Source organism: Eucyclogobius newberryi, unplaced genomic scaffold (genome assembly GCF_026437365.1).
Source record: "Eucyclogobius newberryi isolate DKJ021-1_F unplaced genomic scaffold, fEucNew1.0.hap1 SCAF_1, whole genome shotgun sequence".
NCBI classification, from domain to species: Eukaryota; Metazoa; Chordata; class Actinopteri; order Gobiiformes; family Gobiidae; genus Eucyclogobius; species Eucyclogobius newberryi.
In genome coordinates, this window is record NW_027315723.1 from 7,854,357 (window position 1) to 7,882,090 (window position 27,734).

At 42.4% G+C, this 27,734-nt stretch overlaps 2 protein-coding genes across 3 annotated transcripts; one reads left to right on the top strand and one right to left on the bottom strand.

Moving 5' to 3' along the window:
* Positions 1 to 218: 218 nt before the first annotated feature.
* Positions 219 to 11,436, bottom strand: LOC140370425 (delayed-rectifier potassium channel regulatory subunit KCNS3-like). 2 transcript variants are annotated; one of them, XM_072457611.1, is made up of 3 exons: positions 11,293 to 11,436; positions 5,123 to 5,482; positions 219 to 1,468 (listed from the first exon to the last, which is right to left on the bottom strand). In XM_072457611.1, the coding sequence occupies exons 2-3, from the start codon at positions 5,476 to 5,478 to the stop codon at positions 340 to 342; spliced, it is 1,485 nt and encodes a 494-aa protein (XP_072313712.1). In that variant the 5' UTR covers positions 5,479 to 5,482; positions 11,293 to 11,436; the 3' UTR covers positions 219 to 339. The 2 variants fall into 2 exon arrangements, with proteins under 2 accessions (XP_072313712.1, XP_072313787.1); XM_072457686.1 differs by lacking the exon at positions 11,293 to 11,436 and having other exon boundaries at positions 5,123 to 5,490.
* A 2,361-nt stretch (positions 11,437 to 13,797) lies between these two features.
* On the top strand, positions 13,798 to 27,654 carry LOC140363240 (uncharacterized). Its single transcript, XM_072449699.1, has 21 exons — positions 13,798 to 13,830; positions 13,896 to 13,945; positions 14,009 to 14,095; positions 14,821 to 14,942; positions 15,345 to 15,473; positions 15,546 to 15,665; positions 17,024 to 17,197; positions 17,323 to 17,425; positions 18,165 to 18,385; positions 20,377 to 20,533; positions 20,676 to 20,887; positions 21,915 to 22,029; positions 22,343 to 22,536; positions 23,006 to 23,120; positions 23,674 to 23,843; positions 24,147 to 24,238; positions 24,306 to 24,436; positions 25,430 to 25,619; positions 25,745 to 25,880; positions 26,944 to 27,031; positions 27,599 to 27,654. Exons 1-21 carry the CDS (start codon positions 13,808 to 13,810, stop codon positions 27,652 to 27,654), a joined length of 2,685 nt encoding a protein of 894 aa, XP_072305800.1. The 5' UTR covers positions 13,798 to 13,807.
* Positions 27,655 to 27,734: the final 80 nt, after the last annotated feature.

Below are 27,734 nucleotides of genomic sequence, written 5' to 3' on the forward strand. Positions count from 1 at the left end.
CTGCATAACTCCATGTTATTGGTTTGCCTGGAATGTTCCACAGTATGGTATTAAATGTATTAAAACTGGATTAAATAGTGAGATATTCAGATGCCTTGCTATTTAATCCCAAACCCCACATCTAATCCTAAATATGATGGGAATTGTTGTAGCTGTTCAGAAAGTTCAGAAAGCTAAGCACTGTCTTATCTTCATCTCTGTACTTGGACACTAATGTGACAGTCAATCGTTATCTTGGGACATAGCGCGTTGGGACCAAAACTGACCCTTTCTGACCCTGCATGATTCATTCCTGTCAGTTTATATGAGTGGCTTTTTTTTGTGTGGATGGCTTCGTGTTCATATGGGTCCCTTCTCACAGCCATCATTTCCGTACACATCCATGTCCTGCAGACTGGAGGCATCAGTGTCCTCCCCCCTGCTGCTCACACTGCCCCTGTAGGCTAGTCCCCCAAGGAAAGGGTATAAGTTCTCTGTGAAAAGGTCCCGGATGTTATAATACGGAAGTTCTGGGTCCTTCCTCACTGGCTTCTCGATACACTGACTGTCCATGGCTTTGTTCCTCTGATAGTATTTTGAAAACTTGTTGAATATGATGGTAATAGGCAAGGCTACAACCAGTAAGCCACAAATTATACACAAAGTCGCCACTATTTTCCCTGGCAGTGTCACTGGGCATGTGTCTCCGTAGCCTACGGTTGTCATGGTGATCGTTGCCCACCACCAGCCTGAAGGAATGGTTCCTAAGTCCGTATTCTCATCGTCTTTCTCCGCAAAGTAAATGAGTGCGGAGAAGATGGAAATACCCACGGAGAGGAAGAGCAGAAGCAAGCCAACTTCGTGGTAGCTGTGGCGCATGGTGGCGCCCAGGGCTCGCAGACCGATAGAGTGCCTGGCCAGTTTGAGAATTCGCAAAACTCGCATCAACCGTAGAACTTGGACCACCTTCCCCACGTTTTGAATATCCTCATTTTCCTCTTCATCAGTAGTGTCAAGAGCAAGAGTGGCATAGAAGGGCAAAATGGAGGCGACGTCGATGATGTTCAAAGGGTTTCCCAGAAATTTCCTGCGAGATGGAGCAACAATAAGGCGTAAGATGAATTCGGCTGAGAAGCAAGCGATGCAGATCTCCTCTAAAATGGCTAAAACAGGATCCTCGATCGGTTTGTCGTTATCGTCGAGCTTCTGGAATTCGGGCATGCTGTGGACACACATGGCTATGATGGATGTCAGCACAACACTGAGGGAGGCCACGGCGATGATTTTGGAGGCGCAAGAGTGTGCGGGGTCTTCCAGCCGCAGCCACACGTAACTCCGGACATCGCCGCACCAGGCCCCCTTGAACTTGGCCAGGTCCTTGTCCAGCGCCGAGAGGTCCTCCATGGAAGAGTCGAAGCTGAGCTGGCCCTGGTCGTCACTGTTGGTGTCCCAGTTGCAGTCTTCAATGTTCTCCTTTCTTTCATGGTACCTGTGGAGGGGGAGACGAGTGAGGCAGAGGGTACTTTTATGTGTAAACAAGTTTGGACATACTTAATTGGACGTTTTTTGGGGGAGAAAGTAGAAAAAACATAATGCACAACTAGAATTTCTAGTGTTGCTAAAGGTGTACTATATTACTTTTCTGATGGAGGGTCCACTTTCTGCTTGTCACCATGGAGATGTTAGTGCTTTGCCTGGAATGTTTCATGGCATTGCATTAAACTAATCTATCTCCACTGACCACCAGGTTAAGTTACAGGTCAGATCTGTGGAAAGAGGACCCCACTCACAGTAAGAATGCATAATTTTGAAGCACAAAAAACAAATTGTAATTGAATGAATACAAGATGTATAGGTCAATGCCTTGTTGTGGAACATGTCAGGCAAAGCAATAACATCTCCATGGAGACAAGCAGGTGGCAGACCATTCCATTTCTTTATAATGTCTAGAAAGATTTCTGCAACTGCAACAGTTTTGTGTGAAAGTGATAATGGCTCTGTGCTTTCTGCAGTACAACAGCCAAGAGGTCTTGGCTGCAGCTGCATTTGTACCTATTGGTACGTTCAGACCGAGGCGCCGAAGGCGTCGGGTTTACATGCTAAATAAATGGTGGTCTAGGCCACCCAGTGTTTCGGCGGCACCTTTGGCACAACACGTCTCAAGCGTTCACTAATCTGCCCTCAATGCATAGGTCTACAATTAGGAGTTTGTCACAGCTTTGACAGCACAGTCTGAACATTGCTGTGAGGTAGATTCCCAGCTCTACCTGAATGTCACTCTGCGCTTCTGCTCTTCACCCAGATGCTATATTTTCATACTATTCTATTCTATTATTATTATTATTTTATATATATATATATATATATATATATATATATATATATAATTTCCCCCCCCCCAGTATTGATACTTGCTTACTTGAGTTTCGAAACCAATGTTAAATTGGTATTGGCACGTAGTATAAATAGTGATAGTATTAATATCTGGGTATAGATACCAAGGTATACAACACTACTCATAGATTTTCTGTTGTCTGGGATGCCCCAGACAACACGCTTTTACAATACAATGTTACAGTCAGGAACCGTATGACGTGATGACGTGATTCAGAGAAACATGGTTTGTTTATGTCAAAACAAACATGGCGGTAACAATGTCTTCCCTATCTGAGAGACATGTGCTATAAATAAGTGGCTGTTCCTCCTGCCAGGTAAGTCTATCTGGGGTCACAGAAGGGTATTATTTCATTATTTGGTCAGAACAGTGCAAATACATGCTGTAAACACGTCAGATTGTAGCCATGGGCTAATTTCATCTGTTGTTCCACATTCACTCTTGCAACACTCTCATTCATACACCAGCATTCATGGACACTGGAGGCAAGGTGGCTGAAGTGTCCCAAGGACACAATGACAGTGTGCACTACTGCCCAACTGTGGCACATGGACTTCCTGGGTAATGAAAACCATGACTCATCTATATGCAAATTTGGTTTGAACCAAACATCAACACTGGAGTAAATAGAGACAGAAGTGTCTGGCTCCAGGAAGCCTGGCTTCTATTGACTTTCATAGGAAATACAAGGAACATTTGGATAACAGATATTATTATTTATGATGTATCATGTGCATTTTAGTGCATGTTATTAAAGCTCTATTGTGTTTTTGTTTGCTATAAAGTTCTAATCTATGACAATCACAGATCATTATGTAATATTTAGGACATTTTAAATTGAAATAAAACTATTAAAAACAACTCTGCTTTAACTTCAGAGAGGAAAATCACTGTGCTGTTTTGTGCCAGCCCCTTTATGTTACGATGCCTTTAGACAGCTGCAGTTCATGAAGATTGTTTTTATTTGTGTCAAATGGCTACGTAACTCTGCCGAATCCTACATGTGTCACAGTTTCAGAAAATAAAACTGCAGTAAATATTGGTGAGCATACGTCAATGTACAATAGTTTGCCATTTTCTCTGTAGATTCACCACTGGAGTCAATTATAGTTTAGCTTCTCACTGCTATGGAGACGATCTGCAGATTACCTGTGTTTCCAGACAAAAGTGATGCTCTTCACGTTTTAGCTAAGCTAAAGCCTTTTTAAATCGTACCAACCTTGAAAGGACTAGTCATGCTTTTATCAGCTCAAGAATAGACTATTGCAATGCACTTTATGTCAGTGTCTCCCAGTCGCCCTCAGCCGCCTTCAGCTCCTACAAAACGCTACGGCGCGTTTTTTTACTCTTCACTGGCTTGTTTCTTTTAGAATTGATTTGAAAATTCACTTTTTGTTTTTAAAGCTCTAAATGGCCTGGCACCTCCTAATCTGGCCGAGCTTCTGTCTGCTCGTGACCCAAGGCGAGCTCTAAGGTCGACAAGTTTCTGCCTGACGTCCCCAGAGCCAGACTCAAACGCTGTACTGTTTGTTTTTACTTGGTTTTATGTTTTGTATTGTCTTTGATTTTTGTTGTGAAGCACTATGCTCATCTTAAATGTTGTAACGGGCTCTATAGATAAAGGTGGATCGATTGAATAGTAGTAGTACTACTTCTACCATTGTAATAGTAGTACTAGAATGGTGGTAGTAGTAGTAGTAGTAGCGGTAGTAGTAGTAATAGTAGTAGTTGTGGCAGTATGGCCTGCGGGCAGACCATGCCACTTCCTATTGGCTAATCATTAGGGCCGTTGGCCAATAAAATGTTGTTCAGTTTTGTCATTCATCCTCTGACCTACGCACTTCCTGGGTCTGGGTGTTGCTCCACGTACCTCCGCTCTCCAGTGCCGTGGCCTGTCGCCTGGCGCCGCTTTGTTAACGCTCCAATGTGATCTCTGCTGACTCGGGATTGTTGTGGTCTCGCTGTCATAGCCCCACAACGCGTGGTCCCGGGCAGCTAACGTGATGTAACCTAAACTCTCTGGAGCGGCGGTGTGCGCTGGAGCCGTTGCCTTGCCCTGCCCTCTGTTGATATGATCTGTGCCCTGTGTTGTCCAGATCCACTGGCCTCTTAAAAGACTATACATCCACGCATAAAGAACTGATACAAACTGTGTTGTTACCTACGCCTGTGTTAAAGTATTTATTAAATTAATAGCCTGTTAAATAAATTACATGTGAAACTGGAATCTGCCTCTGTATAATCAAGAACGAATCTGTGTGTCCTTTTAGTTACTTTTCCGGGTGTAAGCCCGGTGGCGTTGTTGGTTTGATTTTCTTTATTTTTATTTAATGTAAATTAGTTTAAAACATTTATAGTACCACCCGAATGCCACATAGTGGTAGTAGTAGTGGTGGTATTAATACAATAGTAGTAGTAGCAGTACAAGAGCAGTAGGAGTAGCAGTAGTACAATAGTAGTAGTAGTAACAGTACAATACTAGTAGTAGTAGTAGTAGTAGTAGCAGTAGTAGTAGTAGTAGTAGTAGTAGTAGTAGTAGTAGTAGTAGTAGTAGTACAATAGTAGTAGTGGTGGTAGTAGTAGTATCAGTACAATAGAAGTAGTATTAGTAGCAATACAATAATAGTAGTGGCACTACAATAGTAGTAGTAGCAGTAGTAAAATAATAGTAGTAGTAGTAGTAGTAGTAGTAGTAGTAGTAGTAGTAGTAACAGTAGTAGCAGGAGTAGATGTAGGAATGGTCATTACCAGTTGCTACAGCAGGAGCTGAGGTGCAGCTCGTGGATGCCCCAGTACTCGATCTCTTGACTGAAGGAGAAGACACACAGCTCCTCCAGTATGTGGATCTGGCCTGTGTGATAGAAGTTGAGTACGCAGAGGAAGACCCTGGGGTTTCGGTCGAAGTAGTACTCCTTCTCCAGTGGGCTATAGTCATCGCACAGCTCCAAAATGGCTGCCTCGCCCCGACAGACCACTAGGCGGCCCAAGCGGGTGTGAGGAAAGCGCAGCAGCATCTGGGGGTCCACACAGTGACGTACCCCCCCTACGTTCAGATTCACCTGGCCCTCAGAGCCAGAGCGTGTGAGGATCTGGCCATACCCCATGGTCCTACAGAGATAAAAATCATTATCACCATTTATATTAGAAATACAAATAGATTTTTTTAACATTCATATATAGAAACACTTGATACAGAAGAAGACCAGAGAGAACATAGCAAACAATAGAAAAACATCAAAAAGACCTCCAAATGAAACTAAGGCACAACAAGTTCAAAACAAACCATTTAGTCCAAAGTCTGTCAAATTTGTCCATTTTAAAATTAAGTCCAACTGTGATTTCTCCTCCCAAGAGTTTATTCCAAAGATATCCATTGATTGTGTTCTTGGTTAAATACATAGCTCTGAATTCGAGTGGGATGATGATGACAAAAACCGGTCTGCCTCCTGGCCGCCAGAGTTTCTCCAACAGTTAGAACCTCTTTCTGAATAATGTAACCCATCATTCTAGTAAGTCTGCTTTTGTTACACAGCTATCTGGTTGAACACAACCCCCAAACACAGGAACCACAACAACGGAACACAATAGAACAAACTTCAAAAAAAAGAGCTAATGCCAAAAACATGCTAAGAGCCCAAAGACGGATCCAAAAAGGGACCAGAGGGTGGAGGGAAACCATTTTCTAGGTAAAAAAAAAAAAAAAAAAAAGGCCCTCCAGTACTGTTAATGTAACATTTTCACTTGGGCATTTACAGTACATTTGGGACACACTGGTCCACACTGGACAAATACTCACATGCCTCCAATAAAGTCCAAGTCCCTTTCAGTGATTAATTGCTTAGGGGCGTATCTGCAAACGCCGACGCCTCCTCCGTTGTGGTAAATCTTTTTTCCATCCAAGTTGAGCCTCAGCATTGCAGGATAAAGCAGAGCGTAATCAACTTTCTTCTGCAAGACTTGAAATGCTTTGTACTGCTTGAACGCTCTCGCAGAGTAGGCGTTGAAAAATGTGGAGCTCATTTGGTCTGGTCCAGTCCACGGTGAGACGTCTAGATGTCGTCATGACACACTGTTTATCACTGAAGTTATGAAACGTCAGTATAATAGATCTTGGACTCTGGTTTGGGGCCAACTTGGGCTCAACTGCCTAATCAGTTAACTCCTGCTGAGCCACCATAATCACTGGGTCTATCCTGCTCCTGGTCTCCTCTGGCGCGGCGCCCGGCAGGGGTCGTTGCAGTGGGGCTAGTTAGCTTAGCAGTAGCATGGCCAGCCCGGCTCTTGGTGTTGTTTTTCTTCTTGTTCAGTGTCTTTTTCGTGAAGCTCCTTATTTATATGTCTTCTCCAACGCAGAAACATGGAATCTCCCCAGGTGAACGCACAACACAGACGGACAAGTCCAACAGCCCTGTAGACCTGACTAAGCCAGGCATACAAACTTCTACTCAAAGTAGAAGTGGCACAGGAAAGACTCTGGTTAATAGCTTAGAAAGCCTCTAACCGCAGTACATGTGTATTATTCTCCATCATGCTCAGATAACACCAGAACACTACAGAGCACTTGGATTGACCACATGCAATTTTGCTCAGTAATGTTTTGCATTCAATGAGGACTCACCAGCCGCCCTGGGACCATGTCGGCCTTTTAATGTGTGCCGGATCAACTATGTGTTTATTGACAGATAGCAACTGCTGTCACGCAAAGGTGTTGGTTCTGACTTGAGTTGTGTCTCTAACTGTGGATCCATGGGCAAATTAAAGGTGTACCTGAGGACAACGTTTACGGATAAACTCCTTTTTATTAGGGTCATGTGACTACATATTTTTAATACAGTGATGTAATACTTAACCTGTTTTTTATGTTTTTACTTAGTTTTAATTTTTAGTTTTTTAGGCCGAAGGCTTTGGCAGGCTTTGACAGGGCAACTGTAATGTGAAATAGGGGAGAGACATTTGGCCAATGAAATTGGACCCACAACACCACAGTGGTGGCAACCACACTAGTTCTGTATTTAATCTAGTTTATGTATAACTAATAAAGACATTTAAAAAAAATACGGCAGTGTATAGTTTGTACTCGAATAAAGACACACCCACCCTCTGCCTCACAAATGACAGGGAAGTGTGAACTCTCAGAAGAAGCAGAAACATCTGAAGCCCTTGTAAAGCTACTGAGTCATTACAAGACAATAAGAGACCACTTGTTGTTTCGTTCATCCAATCAGTGAAGCAAAGAGAGATTTTTATCGTTTACATTTTTCTTTCAAAGGCTTTTCCTTTCTCAAACAAAGATATTATGTAAAGCACATTTTATAAGTATAAAACAGACATAAAATGAGGATTTATTGCCTTATCTTATTTTCTCTCATTTTGTTTTGACCTGAGAAAACATTGAGAGCTAGGATCTTGGTTTTAATTAGACCCAGGCATACACAGGCAGAATGTGCAAACTCCACACCGAAAGGAAATATGAAATCAAACCCAAAACCGTATCGCTAAGAGGTAAAAGACTCCCCCGTTAATAGTAAATTATTTTGTACACGTTTCTAAATGACCTCTGCTCCAGGTAAGACCCCGCATGATTGATTTTACCCCTCTCACTCCTTCCGTACCCGGCCGGCCTTATGTTTGTAGCACCTCCATGACATTTGCAGCTGACAGGGTGACCACATTTTATTGGATTTTCTTAATAATTTCAGAAAACATGACCTTTAGTTATTTTCCCGAGCCACACACACACAGTCCATTTAAACTCAGAAAAGCTTACACCAACTTTACTTTTGTTAAAACCAAACCAAAACATTAAAACAAATGTCCACTGCAGACGAATAATGATTCCTAAGGCACTATAAGTCTCAAAATGATATCATCAAGTTTCAGGTGCTGGACTGAGCAAAAATCCAATTGTGATGTGACGATGTTAATACACAGGAATCAGCACATCGTTACTTCATTACTTTTCTGTTTCACTCAGCTCTTCTGTACGCTCAAACGCAGACATTTTCCCACACTTCTCATTGGTCAGCCTCTGAGTGAGTGACCAATCACAGTGAAATGTGCCCTCCCCAATGCAGAGGACCGCTCCACCAGTCTATGCACATCACAATTTCTCAAACTACCGGACATTTCACTAGGTAGCTCAATGATGGGAGTGTGGTACAAAAAACAGACAGACAAACAAACAAACAAACAAACAAACGGCTGTTGGTGTAATCCCTCAGTGATCCTGGCCTGTTCCATACGTAGTCCTGAACTCCTCCTTCTTTGCAGAGTAAATAAAATAACTATACGCAGGTTTTGATAAGCAAGTGAACTTTTTTAGTATGAATGGTGCCTTTATGTATACACTTGATTGATTGATTGATTGATTGATTGATTGATTGATTGTATTGAGATGGTAAAGGAGACACGATCCAGACATAAAACAGCAGCCAGCAAAGCTTTTTTAGAACAAGGCCAAACCAAATCTACATTAGGACTCAAACTGGGTCCAACGTGTGGACGCACACCCTAAATCTGATTTTTATCATTTTCAAAACTGTGAAAGGACAATGTAGGTTCAAATGAAAAGCTCTGATGTGTTGAAGGAATCCTGTGGCTTGGAGAAAACAAGACTTTTGTAGGTACAAAGAGGAAGTTATTATAATGAAGAAATAAAACAAAGCAACGATTACCGGTAATATAACCCTCTGACTGAAATCTTTATTAGGGTTTATCAAATCTAAGTATGTACGGTGAATGTATTAATGACCTGGACAGCCAATCTACACTAATATTAAAACTAAATTGGAAAAAGAGGGTTGTTTCATTATCAAGCGTTCTCGGACTGTCCTGTTGCTCTAAAGCCTCCATTCCACTCAGTGATTGATTATTTGCTAAAGATGTGTCTGACTTGTTTCAATACTTTAGGCTACTAATGGACTCAGACTTGAATTTTAACAGCCACGTCACATCAATAACATCAGCAGCTTTTTACCATCTAAAAAGCATTGCCAAAATCAAAAATATAGTGTCAAAACCAGATTTAGAGAGACTTATCCATGCGTTTGTCTCCAGTAGATTAGACTACTGTAACAGCCTGCTCACTGGCCTCTCCAGACGAGTTGTAAAACAGCTGCAGTACATCCAGAACGCTGCTGCTCGGGTCCTGACTAGAACCAGGAAGTATGATCACATTAGTCCTGTTCTCAGGTCTCTGCACTGGCTCCTGTGGCTCAGAGAATAGACTTTAAAGCAGCTCTGCTTGTGTACAAGTCTCTCCATGGCCTAGCACCAAAGTACATCTCTGACATGTTAGTGCCATATGAACCATCTCGGACTCTGTGGACCTCAGGGACCGGCCTCCTGCTGGTGCCAGAGTCAGGACTAAACATGGACCGGCCTCCTGCTGGTGCCAGAGTCAGGACTAAACATGGACCGGCCTCCTGCTGGTGCCAGAGTCAGGACTAAACATGGACCGGCCTCCTGCTGGTGCCAGAGTCAGGACTAAACATGGACCGGCCTCCTGCTGGTGCTAGAGTCAGGACTAAACATGGACCCGGCCTCCTGCTGGTGCCAGAGTCAGGACTAAACATGGACCGGCTTCTTGCTGGTGCCAGAGTCAGGACTAAACATGGGGAATCTGTGTTTCAGTTTTATGCAGCTAAAATCTGGAACAGTCTTCATGAAGATGTGAGACAGGCTTCTACTCTAAGAATGTTCAAATCTAAGTTAAACAAAAGTTTTGTTTAGCTGTGCATATGACTGAAAGGGTTTTCTTTGCACTCTTCTCTTTTATGACTTAAATTGTTTTTAATTAGTTAATTTTATTGTATTTCTGTAATTTCTTTGTGATTTGAATGCATTTTTCCTGCTGTGTGAAGCACTTTGAATTGCCTTGTGTATGAAATGTGCTCTACAAATAAACTTGCCTTGCCTTACTTCTTAATTTAAAGATATTTATTTGGCAGTTGATGTAAATTACTAATATTATCTCTCTCTATGATTTTCATAAATAAATAAATGACACAAAAACAAATAAATAGACCAGGGGTTCTCTTTGGGCAGTTGAAATTACAAAGGTCGCAATCATTTCAATAGAGCCTTCTCTGCAAAGACCAAAACATTCTCTTTTCTACAGAAGAATACTCTGGTACACGCACTACACGAATAAGCTTAGACACGTTTTTGTCATTGTCTGATTTGTCTTTATTTTCATGACTTCTATTGTGGATTCCCATTGAACGCATCAAAGCTACGAATGGACACAGAATGTACCAAACAAAAAGGTTTGAACTCAAAAGATGTTTTATAATTAGATTGTTCTAAATAGCCACCCTTTGCTTTGCACACTCGTGTCATTCTCCTAATGAACCCTGACACAGCAGTGAAGTGACTGACAGGAGAAGGGTTTGTAGTACTGCCATACTTTGAGTACTTTGAGGAATCTGAATATAGAACATATTTAGAGTATTATTATTACATGATTTCAAACATATTGCTTCATACAACATGTATTCAGAAAGTATGATTTGATGTATTTTCCAAAATCGCGCACAAGTCAAGAGCCGAGTTTGAAAAAGAGAATCCTCACACTCTGTCCTCTAAGGCTTTCCGCAGTCACTCTGACAAATGAACCCGACTCCGAGCGAATATTAGCCGCACCAAACTCTGGAGCACATCAGGCTGCCGCTGTTTACAGACCGCATTAGTGAAGTCTCTAAAGGGAAAAGAGAAATCAATATTGGCGCTCACAGGAAACGAGCGAGGAGACGGAGTGAGAGCTGTTTCTGTCACATCAGGGATGCATTTCAACACTTCAACACGCGGCAACAAGTAGAAAACTACACTATGTTGATATTATTCCACATGTTTTGGCACTTTTCTCTTAAGAAAGATAACCCGACAGCACATGTAGTTAGAATTAGATTTGAAAATACCTGATGCAATGAAATTAAGGTTCACATGTCCCCGGGAGATAATTGTGAGGTGGTCGTGGAGAAAGTGCGGCGCGCGCCCCACTGCTCCAGGGACACACGCGGGACACACGCGGGACCGGAGCCACAGGATGGAGGAGAGAGCAGAGTCTGTTTCCTTTTACAGACTGCGGGACGAGAAGGAGGAGCGTGAGGAGAGAGGGAGAGGAAGAGATGGGACAGAGAGGGAGGGAGAGAGAGAGAGAGAGAGGGGCGTGAGGAGAGAAGGAGAGAGAGAGAGAGAGGGGCGTGAGGAGAGAAGGAGAGAGAGAGAGAGAGAGGGGCGTGAGGAGAGAGGGAGAGAGAGAGAGAGAGAGGGGCGTGAGGAGAGAGGGAGAGGAAGAGATGGGACAGAGAGGGAGGGAGAGAGAGAGAGAGGGGCGTGAGGAGAGAAGGAGAGAGAGAGAGAGAGAGAGAGGGGCGTGAGGAGAGAAGGAGAGAGAGAGAGGGGGGCGTGAGGAGAGAGGGAGAGATGGGACAGAGAGGGAGAGAGAGAGAGAGAGAGAGAGAGAGAGAGAGGGAGAAGAAGAGATGGGACAGGGAGGGAGAGAGAGAGAGGAGCGCAGGACGAGAAGGAGGAGCGTGAGGAGAGAGGGAGAGGAAGAGATGGGACAGAGAGGGAGGGAGAGAGAGAGAGAGAGAGAGAGGGGCGTGAGGAGAGAGGGAGAAGAAGAGATGGGGCAGAGAGGGAGGGAGAGAGAGAGGAGCGCAGGACGAGAAGGAGGAGCGTGAGGAGAGAGGGAGAGGAAGAGATGGGACAGAGAGGGAGGGAGAGAGAGAGGAGCGCAGGACGAGAAGGAGGAGCGTGAGGAGAGAGGGAGAGGAAGAGATGGGACAGAGAGGGAGGGAGAGAGAGAGAGAGAGAGAGAGGGGCGTGAGGAGAGAGGGAGAAGAAGAGATGGGGCAGGGAGGGAGAGAGAGAGAGAGGAGCGCAGGACGAGAAGGAGGAGCGTGAAGAGAGAGGGAGAGGAAGAGATGGGACAGAGAGGGAGGGAGAGAGAGAGAGAGAGGGGCGTGAGGAGAGAAGGAGAGAGACGGAGAGAGAGAGAGGGAGAGAGAGGGGCGCGAGGAGAGAGGGAGAAGAAGAGATGGGGCAGAGAGGGAGAGAGAGAGAGAGAGAGAGAGAGAGGAGTGCAGGGCGAGGAGAAAGAGCGTGAAGAGAGAGGGAGAAGAGGAGATGGGACAGAGAGGGAGCGGTAGAGAGAGACGAAGAGTCTACACAGTAAAATTGATTGATTGAAATTACCCAATTAAAATGTCTTAAAACCTGTGAACTCCTTCAGCTGTACAGTTCATTACTACTGCACTTACAGGATTCTTATTTTAGAGTCTCACAGAGTCAATATGGAGCTACGGAAAAAATACAAAAACATTTAAATACAATTATTTTATGCCTTTTAATGAACTCAAAGCACAGGAGTGCTCTTGTTTTACATGATTTTATCCCATTTTGTATTTATGTGTTTTTATGGATTTCTTCATTTTATTGAATATTTTATTTTATGTTTTATTTGCATTTTATCAGGATGTCATGTGTTTCTTTGTTTTATTTTGTATTTTGTATTTGACAGGGTACCAATGAAAAGGAGAGGTTCTTTCATTGTATAAACTGTATAAATAAAAGGCACTCACACATGGTCAGTGAAGGGTCTTGCTCCAGGACACAGTGGCAGGACAAGAACTTGGGGGAGGAGCATTTTCTCTCACTGCACGATCCCTCATGACCAACATGTAGAGCAGCTGATGTCCTGGATTCAAATATTTATCAGGTCAAATAAAGGTCAAATATATATAAAAAGTGAATTATAGATGTGCTTGGAGTATATATGAGTGTGAGGGGGAGAGAGTGGTAGGAGGCGGGGCTCCAGAGGCGGAGCTGCTGTCAGGCTCTGTGGGTGTGGTCAGCAGCACTGGCTTGTGTGTTCACCCAGCTACGAGCTGACCCACGTCCAGGGTGAACCCCGCCTAAGGCCCAAAGGCACTGGGACAGGCTCATGTGTGTGTGTGTGTGTGTGTGTGTGTGTGTGCGTGCATGTTAATGTATATATGTATGTATGGGAAAGTGCACATTAATGAATGTGACTCGTGTATATCATACAAATGGACTTCAAGTAGGTTTGAATAAATATTAAATATTGAGATCGAAATACATAAATAGGACCAAACTATGAAATGATCTGACTTTATAGTGTGTGTAAGTGATGTCACTTTCTGACGTGCCTAAATGATGGAATACAGCCATGAAATGATGTCACTGTCTGAAGCGTATAAGTGATGTCACTTCCTGACTTGGTGTATAAGTGAGGTCACTTCCTGTCCTCCCTCTAAAGTGCTCTGGCCCATCAGCATGTGATTGGATCCACCTGTGCCTGCGCCTGGAGCAGTGAGACAGGAGCTTCTGCAACTACCACTCCAGCTACACTTACCTTCCTTTTTGTTCAGTGATAAGATGAACATCTTAAATTTGAATAGTTTTGAAATGGGATTAGCATTATGGCTATGGTCAGTACCCTTCTCTCTTCAAATTCACAGAACTTGTTCATTGTTTTGATTTGTCCTTGTTGTAGGTGGATACTTGTCTTAGCTCCAATTCATGCACAAAAGAAGCCACCCATAAGTAAGTGAAATTGTCATATTTGATAAACAGAAATTGTGATTGAAAATATCTTTCTATTTGCAGATATCCAAACTGAATGTCTAGGAAATCTATTTCGTTTTGATGTGGGCCCAGTATTTGGGAAGAGACTGGAGGTCGCTGCAGTCCATAGTGAGTATTTCTATTTCATCCCTTCAGAGGCGTCTGAGAGTCGGAACCATACTTGTATACATAACTTTTGAATTAATATGAAATCATTCATCTTTAATGTAACTGAGCATAACATTTCTTGGCATCATTTATAGATGGTGGACTGTGATCTTAGCATTTTGAAAGCACTGCTGATGCTATGGGATGAAAATGAGCAGTCTTCAGAATATTGCCAATTGTTATTTCCCTAGTTCTCAACCGTTGAATTGTATTCTAAACCTCAGTTGTACCTCGCATAGCTTTAAATCACTATCAAGGACTTTTTCCAGTCTAACGCAACAGCTTGACAAAATGTAAGTTCAGAGGAATGAAGGCGATGGACATTACAAACATTTTGTATGCATTTAAAGCATACTTTATTGGAATGCTGCAATGCAGTTGTTGTGATGTGTTTTAAACAGTGTGTTCATGTTAGTGTTTAAGTGTGTTTCATGTTTTTTTTTTTTTTTTTTTTTTAAAGATTGAACCCAGGAAGAATAGCCTTTGTCAAGTCAATGGCTACTGGGGATCTAAAACTCATCCTTTAGGCAGCAAGATGTAAAAATGCCTGGTCTCAAATGTAGTGAAATAAAATGATTTACTTAGGTTTCTGGTCTGCACTCTACTCACTTCTGCTCTTGGACTCTGGAATGTCTTTCCATCCTGCTAATCCCTTGCTGTACTGACCTTCTAACCTTGTCCTGCAGATGGCTCTCTGGTGGTCTTGATCAGAAGCCTGGCCTCTCAGTGCGGCTTCAGCTCCAACATGGACACCACTGGAACAATGCACATCTATGCATCGCTGCTCAACTGCTTTACTCACAGCCAGGTCCGGTAACGATACAGGAAGGAGCACTCAATTCCAGCCTCTTGGCCAAAGAAACAGCCTGAATATTAAGGCTGGTAGCGAAACCAGGGGATATTAAATGGCTAGAGGCAGAAAGGAGTACAAAACCGTACACTGTTGGTGCTCTGCATACTTATCCTAGGTTTGATTTTTCCTAAAAGTCTCTTCAACCAAATAAAGCTGTAACGGTAGTGTCCTGTTAAGATTATCACTGGCAATCCCTTGGTTCTGCCCTGGACCTCAGAGTGCAGAGGGAGTCAGACAGTCTTGATGGACTTGAGCGCTCTAGAAAAAAAGCATGGAGTGAATTAACGCCGCATATTTTGAATTGTACTTGTGTCATGTTCAACAGCACATGTGGTGATGGTGGTGTATGTTTTACAGAAGGATCAGGAGTTTAGTCTGGAGCTGGAGCTTAGGCTGTCCAAAGACCAGATCTACACCGTTGCCGAGACCTGTGAGTACAAGGACTGGGCCTCCAGGGAGATCCTCTGCCACAGAGACTACATGGAGGTGTGTTCTGGTACAGTGAGGTCACAACAGAACTCAAAGGGAGAACTCTGTAACAGTCCTCTGTGGTTCCAGGTGTCAGTGCAAAGGGTGCTGCCAGATGATCAGATCCTGCCCAAGTCATCCTTCTCTGGCACCAAGACTGGAGATCCCAGACGAGCTGCAGAGGTGAGTGTGCCCGACGGTGGGGTTCATGTGGGTGTATGTTCTTCTGGGTTAGTGCTGCTCTAGGTGCACCTTTGACTTTGTCAATGTAATGGTTGTGAAGTGAGCTCACCAACAGTGGAACACTGCACCGGAAGCTATTCAAGAGCCTCTCTTGTTCCTTTCTAAAAGCTTCTGTAGAAACAGATTTGTGAGCACGGTCTTTGCAGTTTATTATATAATTTAAAAAATGCCATCCAAGAAAAGGGACTACCAATGCAAATGAGCTAACATCAGCTAAGTACATTTACATTGATGCTGATTAATGTGCAATGTACCCTTCAAATTCAATGTCTCCCTACATTCAGCTTTCATGTTTACCATTATTGCTTTAAACGAAACAAGAGCTCTTCCCATAGTGCTCCTCAGTCAGAATGCAGAGGACCATTTTTTTATTAAAACAATTATAACCCCTATGATGGGTCCAAACCTTTTTTCATAGCGGCCGTCATCATGAAACTTGGCTATTGAAGTGAATAATTCCCTTCCATTTAGCTTCTGATGTAGTTTTTTTATGAGCCACCCCATCTTTTTATTTATTTGATAGGGTAATGCATTCCTACATAGTTACAAAACAAAGCTTGTAGCCAATGTGATGCAAAGTTTATAGCCAGTGCTAATTTTCAACTTCTGTCCCTGGTTGGGCCATTCTAAAAGATATAAAAGGTTTGGTGCATTAATTTTAGGTCTGAATATAATATCAGCATGTTTGTTATTTAGGTTATTTGTAATAAAGTACCGTGTTCTGCAGAAAGACCAGGACTAGTTAAAGGTGTTTACTGATCAGATCAGGATGCTCTACTTGGTGTCGAGGCTTTGCAGTGAATCCAGACAAGAACAATGCAGATATACTTCTATGCAAATTAGTACAAAAATGGCCGTACAAAAGGAGTTCCAAGTAAAGAATGTGTTTATCAGATGCGTAAGAGCAGATAAATCCCTTGGAGGCCCCCTTGGATACAAGGCTATGACAGATGAGGTATAACTCCCCTTAAAGTCAACCATGAACATTAGAGTTTAAATACTACTTGGACTGTGACCCTAACCAGATGTGGCTGGTAAGGAAAAGTTTACAAAAACAACATTCATTGTGGTAGAATTTTCCAAATTTACAGTAAAAATGACTACTAATGGTTATTTGGGCCATTTTAGTAGGAAGTCTGAAGGTTAGTTTGAATACCTGTGCTTTGTACTGAGGAACCTGCAATATCTTCATGGAGATGAGCTGGTGGTGGACCCTCCATCAGGAAAGTTGTATGTTGCAACTTTTTAATTGGCGGTATAATTAATGGGTTTAACACTAATCATAAACAGAAGTCATCATAAACATGTGTCCTTTCCATTTGAAGAAGGATGTAAACCCAGGCTTCCCCTCCACCACGGTGGTGGTGTTCTCCCATTCAAAGGAGCAGCGCCCCCTGAAGGTATCTCAGGTGCTACGCAGAGGATATGGGCTAAGCTTTACTCACAGCAGGCTGGTCCTCCGCAGTCCGCTGTCCACAGAAGAGACCTACGTGCAAAAGGTCAGACACCTACACTTTGCTCAAACAATATAAATGTAAAAAAATGACAAAACATACTAGAATATGTTTTGACTGCTGAGGTTACTTTTGACCGACAAAACGGACCTCCCTGTGTCCTCCTGCAGGTGTCTGGAGTGCCCATGACGGTGGTGAAGGCCTCGACTTTGTTTGGGACCAAGTGGCTGGCCTCTCAGATCGATGTTGCAGCGGCCTGTCCCATCCTTCCAGGTTAAATACCCGCGGCTCCTCCGATGCTGCTGATGCTCCCCTTCCTCCTCTTCTGCTGCACCTAAATGCTCTAAAATGACTAATGCATCATCCTTTATCATTACTAATGTGTCCCAGATAAACGTACTGTACCTTCCAATCCCATTTTTAGAATTAATCCATATTTATTGGGGCTTTTGGAAATGCGTGAAGGCAATCCAAAGGGTTTAATTTTGCACCTTAAAAAAATGTATAAACCAGAGTTTGGCCTGCTATAAAGAACATAAAATCTACGACCAGCCCAGGTTTATTATTGACACTTTTAACCCAGTAACATACCTGACTAAACTATCAATTTGGCACTATTACAGTAAAATGTCCCAAACCTTTCTGTTTACATTCATCAATATGTTGTCCTTGTAAATGGTGTAATCTTTATCCGCTTCTATCATTTTTAGCAATGTTCAGGCTCAAGTGACTTTTTTTTATTGTAGATAGCTTTGTTTAGCAGCATTTAAACAAGTGCACACTGATTTGATACATTTCTTCCCTAAAAAAAAAAAATATATATATATATTTTAGCCGGGTACGTTTCAGAGACTGTCTCATAGAAACGAGCGATTGACATACTTAAACTGAATACATGAACACCAAAGCATTTGCATGTGACAAACCAGTGACAGACCTGCCTCCAGAAAAAGTGCATAGTGCACCTTAAATCTAAACTATGTGTGTGAAGTTTGCTCTTGGTTCTGCACAGGCGGCCTCTCCTTCAGTGAGGTCTCCATCCGCTGGTTCTTGCCCAGACGCATTACCCCCCTGCTGTCCGAGGGTCAGTTCACTCTGCTGGGCGTGGGGCTGGGCGTGAACGGGCAAAGACTGGGTGATGCCGACCTGAAGGCTCGGGGGTACTCCCTGACCGTGAGTGACCCCTACATCATGGTGGAGATTCCCATTGGAGCCGAAGGAGGACACTATGAGGTATTCAGACAGTTAGTGACAGAGCACTAGCAAATTTGGTGTGAAATGGCTACAATTTGCTAATGACAGGGGCCCATTTTCTGTGGTATTTTCAAAAGAAATTGGTGGAATCCACAAATGGAAATTGGTGGAATCCATGATTGCAATTTGTTTTTTACATGTTATGTTCATATTTTTATGTAATGAGACTGTACATTAATGGCCATCATGTAAATGGGCCAGAATTAGCCATGCAGGCTAAAATCTGTAGTCTCATTGGCAGGTTATGTTTTCTTCATAACCTGCCAGGACTTGTGACGGGCACAAAACTCATTCAAACTCCATACACATGACATGCATACAATGAAGGTCAGGGAAATGCAATACTAAAATTAGAACATGCTACAAGCCCACACTGTATCAACATGGGTTGGAGAGAACAGACAAAACATCACAATTTCCCCAACGATAGACATAAGAGAGAACATGAATTGACTTTTTTTGCTTTGTTTGAACAATACTTTAATACAAGGATTTTAGATTAGTTCTAAACTTCCATTGGTAATTGGTACTTTTTTATTTTACATGCATGGCCATTAAAGCCTTGAATGGTGAAGAGTGCTGCTGTTCTGCAACTGAGCCACACTAGAATATATTTCCAAAGTTTTTAAACGCAACGTCCGCATTCTAAAGGCTGGTACACTTCCATGTATTGGATCTGTATTTTCAATGGGAGAGTTGGTGTTGGCCTAAACATTACAAACTTCATGTAGTATCTTTTTAACATTAGTAATTGGTGTCGAATAGCACGCCAACATCAAGTACCAGAAGTTAGATATTGACGGTCAACACTTGATGGAAAATGTCTAACAAAGATAGAAACTATTTATTTAACACGCACTACATTTCAGCCGGGGCCAATTCTAAATGTCCGTCCCTAGTGGGGCTTTTACGTAAAAGACCTTTCATAAACGATGTAATACTAAAGAGAAATCCTAAATCTGTGTATATTAAAAAAAAAAAAAAAAAATTGAAAAGGACCCAGTTAGTTTCTCCCTTCAGTTCTACAGGATTGTTTGCTTGTACGGTGAAAGTTGATTTTACGCCTTGGGACTCTTAACGTTTCCACTGAGCTTCTCTGACTGACCCCTCTGCCCTGAGAGGAACCATCAAGTCACCAAGAGCCTGCTGGTGCAAGCATTTGTACACGTTTCAGCTGCGCTAATTTTCTAAAGTTAACTTTTTATTCAAACTCACACACTGGTGGGACCAATTGGTTTCCTATCCAGCTTTTTTTATGGCCCTAATATCATTTGAAGAGGCTTGACCAAAGTGGCAGTGGCCTGTGACCACGAGCTGCTTTGCTTGCTTTGACAAACCTTGTTGATATGACTAAGATTTGAGTTGTGAATAGAATACAAGCCCCAGGTGATCTGAGACAGCTCAATGTTTTGTCCATTTATCATTAGCTTGAGTTCAGATGTGGCAAAGCAAATGTGTTTAGACGGTTCATTTGAAACTTCATAGTCTTTTCACACATGGGAACATGGACATGTTTCAGGCAAATCATTTATAGACGATGAAAAAACAAAGGCCCTAGAATGGATCCTTGTGGCACACCAGTATTTTTAGAAATGCAACATTAATGACGACGCACTGCTTTCTCCTTCCAGGCATAATGTAAACCACTGTTTTTATAGTTACGGCTAGATTATTTGTGGATCAGGATGTCATTAAGGTATCAAATGCCCTTAAGGGCCTAAAAGATGGCACCTAACACTCTACAATCTATTGCCTTTTTTTTTTCCAGAATTGAATATGAATAAGCCATATTGTAATGGGCTGCAAAATATTATTCAACTCTTCATTTGTCTGAAAAAGTAATGTTTGTTTCATTAACATTAATGGGATGGTGTGTTCATCAGTACTAGGATGTGTCTGTTCTGAACATGTCACTCCTGGAAGGGTTCATCTGCAGGTCTAATTTTGGGATATGCCTTTGCCGTTTTCAGAGTGTGGTGCAGGAGGGTGTGTACCTGATGTCTTACAGTGTGGAGCCCATGCTCGAGCTGCTGTGGACCGAAGATTTGTCTACTGCAGACACCAGATACAAGGTCCTGTTCCCCATCAGCACCCCCCTGATCTACCTGCCCACTGAAATCACCCAGGGTAAGAAAGTGCAAGGCCTGAGAGAATACCAAAGCCACTCGTGTGTAGACTCTGGAATAGCCCTGAGCAGGAAATGAATAATACAACGTAAAGTACTTTTCACTTGGCCTGCCTGCAACGTGACATTTTCTCCCTCTTTCAGAAACGGATCATATGGAGCGAATGTTTAAGGTGTCAATTGGGCCTTTAGCTCTAGACGTGGTCTTTTTCAACATCTCGTTCCCCTCTGAGAGTCTCACCCTGGAGCAAAGCATCTCCAGAGGGTTCAGGGTCCAGGAGCAGATCCAGGACCATAGCAGTCTGAAGACCTTCATCGTCCATGTGCCCCTCACAGACCAAGTGGTTCTGAAGTCGGTGAGTCAAATGTACAACCAGAGTGAGGCAGATGTGGCTGCCATCATGAGGGTTGAAGAATTTGTTTATTTGGACTTCTGACTACAGGATATTTTTCCACCAAATAATAACATTGTCTGTGGACTGAAAAAAAAATCCTACTCCATGGACCTAAAATTTATTGTGAAATGGGAAAATCAAACTTTAATCCAAACTATCAGTACTCAAATGTTAACCTTTTTGTTCACTGAAACTAAACTATCACACTTCTAGGCAAAAGGGAAAGCTATAACTCTTATTCCCAGTCAAAAACTAAAGTAAACTCTTCTGGTATGAATCAGGATAGTTTGTACTCTAAACCCACAAGTATTAACATTATTGGGCCTAAAATGTACATACTTTGAATAGACCTTTTATGCATTCTGGCCTGATATGTCAATACTTTACGAAGATGCGAGTCTGGTCATTAGGTTCATCTCCCGGAGTTCAGATGGGTGTGATTGAGGCCCAAAGACAAATGTCTGCTCCGAAGGAGATAAAAGGAAAAAAATCACAAGGCAAAATGTGCCTTGCTCATTAATTCTGCATAAATCTGCAAATTTGTAGAGGATGGCTGGCCAATGAGCTAATTTGTTTCTGTCAGTGAAATTTCTTTACAGTCCTGTCTGAGTTTGGTTCATGGTGTGACACAACAGAGGAAGTGGTGTCTAGACTGATATCACTCTGTATAAAAACACAGATCATTCTGGATTTGTTAGTCATGAGCCAAACTTATTTTTCAAATACTTAATTACCTGTCCTTCCTGGTTTCAGCTCTAAAATGGGAATTGTCAATCCTAGAATTGAGCACTCTGTCATCGCTGTAGATGCCTTTTCGCTTCTCTGTGCATGGCTTGTACCATAATCAAATCTGACGTCTGAGGTCAAAACTATTCCCTTCACAAAGACAGACATTTGTTTAAACGCCATAGGGTTTGAGGGTGATTTTAGTCCGAAAAATCAGCCTGAATGATGGGTTAACTGTGTGGTGATCGCTCTCTGCCCACAGGACGACCCGGGCCTTACCGTGTACTCTGCACCTGTGTCCTTTGGGTTCCTGGTGTTACCGACGCTCCAGTCGTTTTCCCTCTCTGCGTCTCTGGAAGCTCAACTCCTAGACATAGGTCTGTACCGGCAACATAACTCATCAATCTACTTATTCTACTTTTCATTTGCAAAGAGTGACAACTAGGGTACTAACTAAATAATAAAAGAATAAATGGAAACTAAAATTATGTTGATCTAAACAAAATCCACTTAAAACCTTACTCAAGGTTTACTTTTATTTGATGCACAGTACAATGCAACTGACACTATTCCCTAAATTTCATGTTTGCCTTTTTTGATATATTTTGTAACGGTCAACAACTGCTATATTTAAGACCTTAGCCAGTGTGCATGCAAAACTAATGTGAAGATGTTTGCCGTGTGTGTCAGTGCCCCCTTCAGTGACCGGGGCTTGTGATGGGCATAACTTCCGTGTCCTGGTTCGGTCTGGGTCTGAGCAGTTCCAGATGTTGGTGGGCAAGAACATACTAACCCCTGCTCTGGCCCAACGCTATGCCTTTGTGGAGAATGGCACACACTTCTCCATCACTGTGCCCATCCTCGCACCAGACGTCATCTATGAGGTACATGAAGCATTTCCAAATACCAAAATAAGCAGATATTGAACCTGTCTTAGACCTTGTATAGTTCAGGTTGGTGTATTGGCCGGTCTACTTAGACTTGGCTCAGTTATGGTTTGGGTCTAGATGAGAGGCTTGTTGAGAGAAGCTGGTTTAGTTTGAGTTTTGGTTCAATTTACAGAATTCACTTAAAGCCACCACAGTAACCCCACATGACTCCTGCGCTGAACCAGAAGATCACAGTAAGACTTAAACCCTGGTCCACAGCAGTGTAGTTTTATGGAGAGTTGGAAAACCAATTGTGGACAGTGACACGTGACACGCCTTAACTCAAACCTCCCCTATTCTAAAGATTTAGATTTTACTTTATTAGCCATTTCTTCTGTTGGTCGAAAACGACGCTCCAGAGTTTTCAGGGTTGTTCAATGAGACCTGCTTAGTGAAACGGGTCCATGATTCCTCCTGTGTCCAGGCCATCGAGGCGTCCTCAGTCAAGGCCCGGCTGGAGTTGGTCTTGGTCTCTCCTGAGGACCAAAGACGCATCAAGGACTTCTCCCTGAGCTGCAGCTTCTACTCCACTCTCACTGGTTTGTCTGCTTCCTCTTACACTTTAAGTCATTTTAGTTTAACTCCTACTTGTGTTTATTATTAAAGGAACAGAGCATATTAAAATATTATATTCATGAAGTGCAGATCAAAAAGATGTATTCAATATAGGTTTTTTTTTAATTGCTCGGAAATGCCATGGCAAACATTCACTTTGTGTGCCAAGAAACAAACGGTGGAAATAAAGACTTGAGCTACAGCCTGATACAAAGCATCCTTTATTGTCCCCATGTGTGGACAATAAAGGCTTATCTTGTGCACTGTCCCTGTCTAAATACACTCAAATTGAGTGGCGTCGCCTCTTCACAGATCTGACCTGTAATTTGGCTCGGTTTGCTCCATGGAGACGAGCTGCAATGTGGAACCATCCAGGAAAAAACAGTCTCCATGGAGACTATTTCAAATGATGTTTACAAATGGGTAATTAGTTAGATAAAATAGACCTTGCTGTATTTAACAATATTTTAAGTTGTAAAATACTAATGCATAGATTTAAAATTAAACGATTCAATATGTCTCAAATCTTCTGTCCAGAGTGCTTCCCCAATGGCACCATCACGGCCCTGGCTCTGAAGCTGGAGTCCGTCCCTGGTCTGGAGCCCGGTCGACTCACTCTGATGGACCCCCTCTGCGGACCTCGCTTCAGCACTGATCACTACGCCTTCTTCAGCTTCACCGCCAGCTCCTGCGGCACCACCAGAACGGTGTGTAATCCTTTTCAACAATGTGTGTGCAGAAATTTGACTAGTCTAAACATTGTCCAAATTTTAAAATGTAGAATTATACTTTGCACATGAATTAATCTAGAAATGGAAAAAAGCCCGAGCTGCCCCTCAAGTCTTTTACAGCACCGTCCTCTTCGGCGACTGTGGTTGTGCTAAATGCTGGAGATGAGCTTTACAGCGGTGCATTTAGTCAAGGCTGTAGACATTTCACACAAACATTCCTTAGTAAATTATTTTTGGTGCACATTTATTGGCAATGACGCTTTAAAAAAATGTTTTCAGTTTGTGGGAAACAACATGGTTTATGAAAACGACATCTCTCTCCCTGATAATGAAGAGTTGGGTCAGAGTAAAGACAAGGAGATGTCATATCAGTGAGTTTCAGTTACACAAATGTTTATTGACTTAACACATAGGTACAGCGGACATTCTCTTTTCCAGTTTGAGGGTGATGTGTTTGTATGACACCAACACGACGACCGGACTTTCTCTCGTCGTCAGTGCTCGCACGAGTGAGCCGTTTGCAGAGACCGCCACAGGAAAGCTGCACGTGCACATGAGGATGGCTCGTGGTGAGGACTCTTACTGAAACCCATGACTTGACTAAGTAATGGGTTTCATGACTAAATGTATATTGTCACCAGTTTAGACTGGGTTTTGGACCTTAAGTTCCATAAACTGAAGTATGTTGCATTTTCTTTACAGCAGTGGAGAGCATCCACCAAGTGCGTCTTATTTTAAACCTCAGTACTAAAAGAAACTCTCCTCAGACCCCACATTAAGTCATGTCTAATACCATATGAGGACTTTGTCAGTTATGCAAGTTTTTTTTCTATCTTGGTTGTGGTTTTTTGGAGGAACCTTGTAAGTTCCGAGCAGCGCCTCCATTTTAGGACATAAACTGAAGTTAAAAGTAATATCCAAATTGGTCTTAATGTTGTGGTTCCACTGTTAAGACTCTGGCTTCAGTGAAGAGTCATTAGCTTGATGAAGGACTTGGCACATGTGGAGAGGGATTGTGGATATTGTGAACAACCTGCTGAGAAAATGTAAAGAAATTAGACATAAACCAATGCTATTCCTTAAAACACAGAACACAATTTAACTTAGAATATGAAACGATACAGATGTAAGACTTTTGTGTAGCATGCATGGGAGAAACCGCCGGGTTTGGTCACCAAGGCTGTTGTAAGCAGCCTGGCGACCCTCCTTGGTCTAACAACGTTTTTTTTCTCTTGCAGGTTGGTTTTATTACAAATTATGAAATAGGCGCGTCACATTCTCATTGGTCAGCTTCACATCAAGCCACTTGTCTTTTACAACAGTTGGTATTTTCCTTAGAGATAAAGCATGGGTAATGTTTACCTAAACTCCCCTGGGCTGTTACCCCCCCTCCCTAGGAGTAAACATTCCTTTGCCCCATCTTTACGACACTTTGACAAATGCAGTTTGTCACACATGCCGTTTTTCTCAGACTAATGATGCAAATAATACATCACAGAAATATAAATCATATATTTACATTTTATCACATACTTTAACTTGATTTCCCCCCCCCCCCCCAGATGACTCCTTCAGGCAATTCCACACAGATGAGGATTTCCCACTCTCAAAGACCCAGCAGGAGGCGCTGTGGTTTGAGGTGGAGCTGGAGCCTGCACTGAAGGGGAGTCTCTCTCTGGAGCTAGAGAAATGCTGGGCCACCGAGGACGAGGACCGGAACTCCACACCCAAATGGGACCTCATCTCCAATGGGTATGAGGCTGCATTGAACATTAGGAAAGCAATGTGAAAATGGCAATGAAGATCAAATTTAAAAAATTGTCCTGCTTGTTAAATAACTTGAAGAATAGATTTGAATCTCATTGTCTCCCTGGCAGCTGCGTCGTCCCCGACAGCCCACTCCCAGTGAAGCTCGTCCCAGTGTGGAAGGACTCCAGAGTCCTCTTCCCCCCTCAGCTCAAGAGGTTCCAGCTGCTCCTGTCCCCGTCCACCGCCCTGCAGACCAGCCCTCAGGTAAGACGTGTCCCCCTCCACCAGCACACCAGTCACGGGTGATTGGAGCCTGTCCCAGTGACTTTGGGCCTTAGGCGGGGTACACCCTGGACAGCTGTCTGCTCGTTGCAGGGTTCACTACTTTTCATACTTTTCATACTTTTACTTAAAGTTGACAGTAAAACTCAAACTAGGGTTGTAAAAAGTATTAATGTGCTAATCGAGATCGAAACTTGCTTCGCATTTGAGCAATTATGGTACTAAAAAAAGTAACAAGACACAATTTGACCTTTCCTGAACAGTTTTAGAAAGATCTAAAGCTTTATTGGGACTAGTGTACCGTCTTTATTAAACCCTGTGGTCTTACAATTATGTTGTATTGAAAATGTATACAGCCAATTGACTAAAACCTTTACCAAAAGAATGTTTTGGTCATTGTGGTATCGAATCAAATACATTGGGAATGTTTATTTCGGTGACACTAATAAAACAAATTAAATTGGTGAGCTCAAAGGTTAAAAAAAGCTTTGGACTGGAATATGGCCTTTTCAACTTGATTGGTCACATGGTTGGAAAGCCATGCTCCTTAAACCCTCCATAAACTTGTGTGCCATAACGACCAGAGGAATGTGCCCAGATGTGAATAATGGTGAACGTCTGACAAACTAATCAAAACTCAGCATGTTAGTGTCATAGGTCACAAGCAGATTTAATCCTTAAAGACCCTGGAGAAAGGCCGAGGTGGGGAGGGAACAGAAGCCAGAGTTCAGATTAGCTCCAAGGACAATAATAATCTACACTTCAACAAAGACTGCTCTATAATGGAGGGAACAAAAGTGTGTCCTGATCAAACGTGACGTGGGACAGTTTCTTTAATGGACACTAAGTATGCTGTGCATCCGAGGTCGAGTACTATACTATTACTCAAATGGTATTGATATTTAGTTGGCTTCTTACATTTTAATTCGTTTTTTTAGTATTGTAATGATTCCTCAAGAGAAGTGCACGTCTGATAGACAAAGCACTGTGCAGTAGTGGGTACAGCTCCAGTCCAGTAGTAAGTATTGTTCTAACTGTGTTTCAGCTGTTTGTCCACTGTGATGTGACCATCTGTGACCCCAGGAACCCCATGGACCCAGTCTGCTCCGGACACTGCTCCAGCCTGCTCAAAGGTGAGACCAGGCTTTATCAAATAGAGCCTTATTAATTACCCATTGTGCTATTAATTGTGTATGGAAAAATGTAATTCCATTTATATAATTTGTATGTATACATGGCAGAGGTGGGACTTAGTCTAAAGACTTCTGTTTTGACTTGAGGCCAGAGAATTGAGTAGAGTCCTAAGCTGGTATAAACACTTAAAATTACTTTAAACTCAAAGGACTTGTGTATGGACTAGAAGTTAACGTATACAGCTCAAAATGTTTTTTTTTTTTTTTTTTTAAAACCACCCTTAAAAATATATAGGTTCATTGACAAGGAAGAGACATGTTTAAACATTGAGACTGTATTGAACAGTCACCTGTGTTTTCTAAAATGCATTTATTTTGTTAAAACTGAGTCCCAGGCCATTTTATCAAATCATTCAAATGGTTAACTATTTGAGAGTCCACACCTGATATGTGTAAGATACGTTTTAGATTTTCCATTGCAAATCTAAGAATCTAAGAATTTTTTTAGCTCAGTAGTGGTGAAAGGATTACATTGAAGTGATTTTTAATTTCTCATGTCGTCCTCAGGTCCCAGAGTCTCTGTGCAGGAACACGTCTCATCAGGACCAATCTTCATCAACTGAACTGCACTTTTTTTACTCTAATAAAAATTTTAAATTAAAATGTGGGTGTAGTTGCTTCAGACAAAACATCTGGTGTAAAA

Excerpts from the sequence above, each read along its gene's own strand:
- LOC140370425 (XM_072457611.1), bottom strand. The coding sequence starts at position 5,478 with ATGGGGTATGGCCAGATCCTCACACGCTCTGGCTCTGAGGGCCAGGTG. Across the intron at positions 1,469-5,122 it reads AGCTCCTGCTGTAGCAACTG|GTACCATGAAAGAAAGGAGA; the intron begins GTAATGACCATT and ends CCCCCTCCACAG.
- LOC140363240 (XM_072449699.1), top strand. The coding sequence starts at position 13,808 with ATGGGATTAGCATTATGGCTATG. Across the intron at positions 20,888-21,914 it reads ACCAAGTGGTTCTGAAGTCG|GACGACCCGGGCCTTACCGT; the intron begins GTGAGTCAAATG and ends CTCTGCCCACAG. Across the intron at positions 24,437-25,429 it reads GCACATGAGGATGGCTCGTG|ATGACTCCTTCAGGCAATTC; the intron begins GTGAGGACTCTT and ends CCCCCCCCCCAG.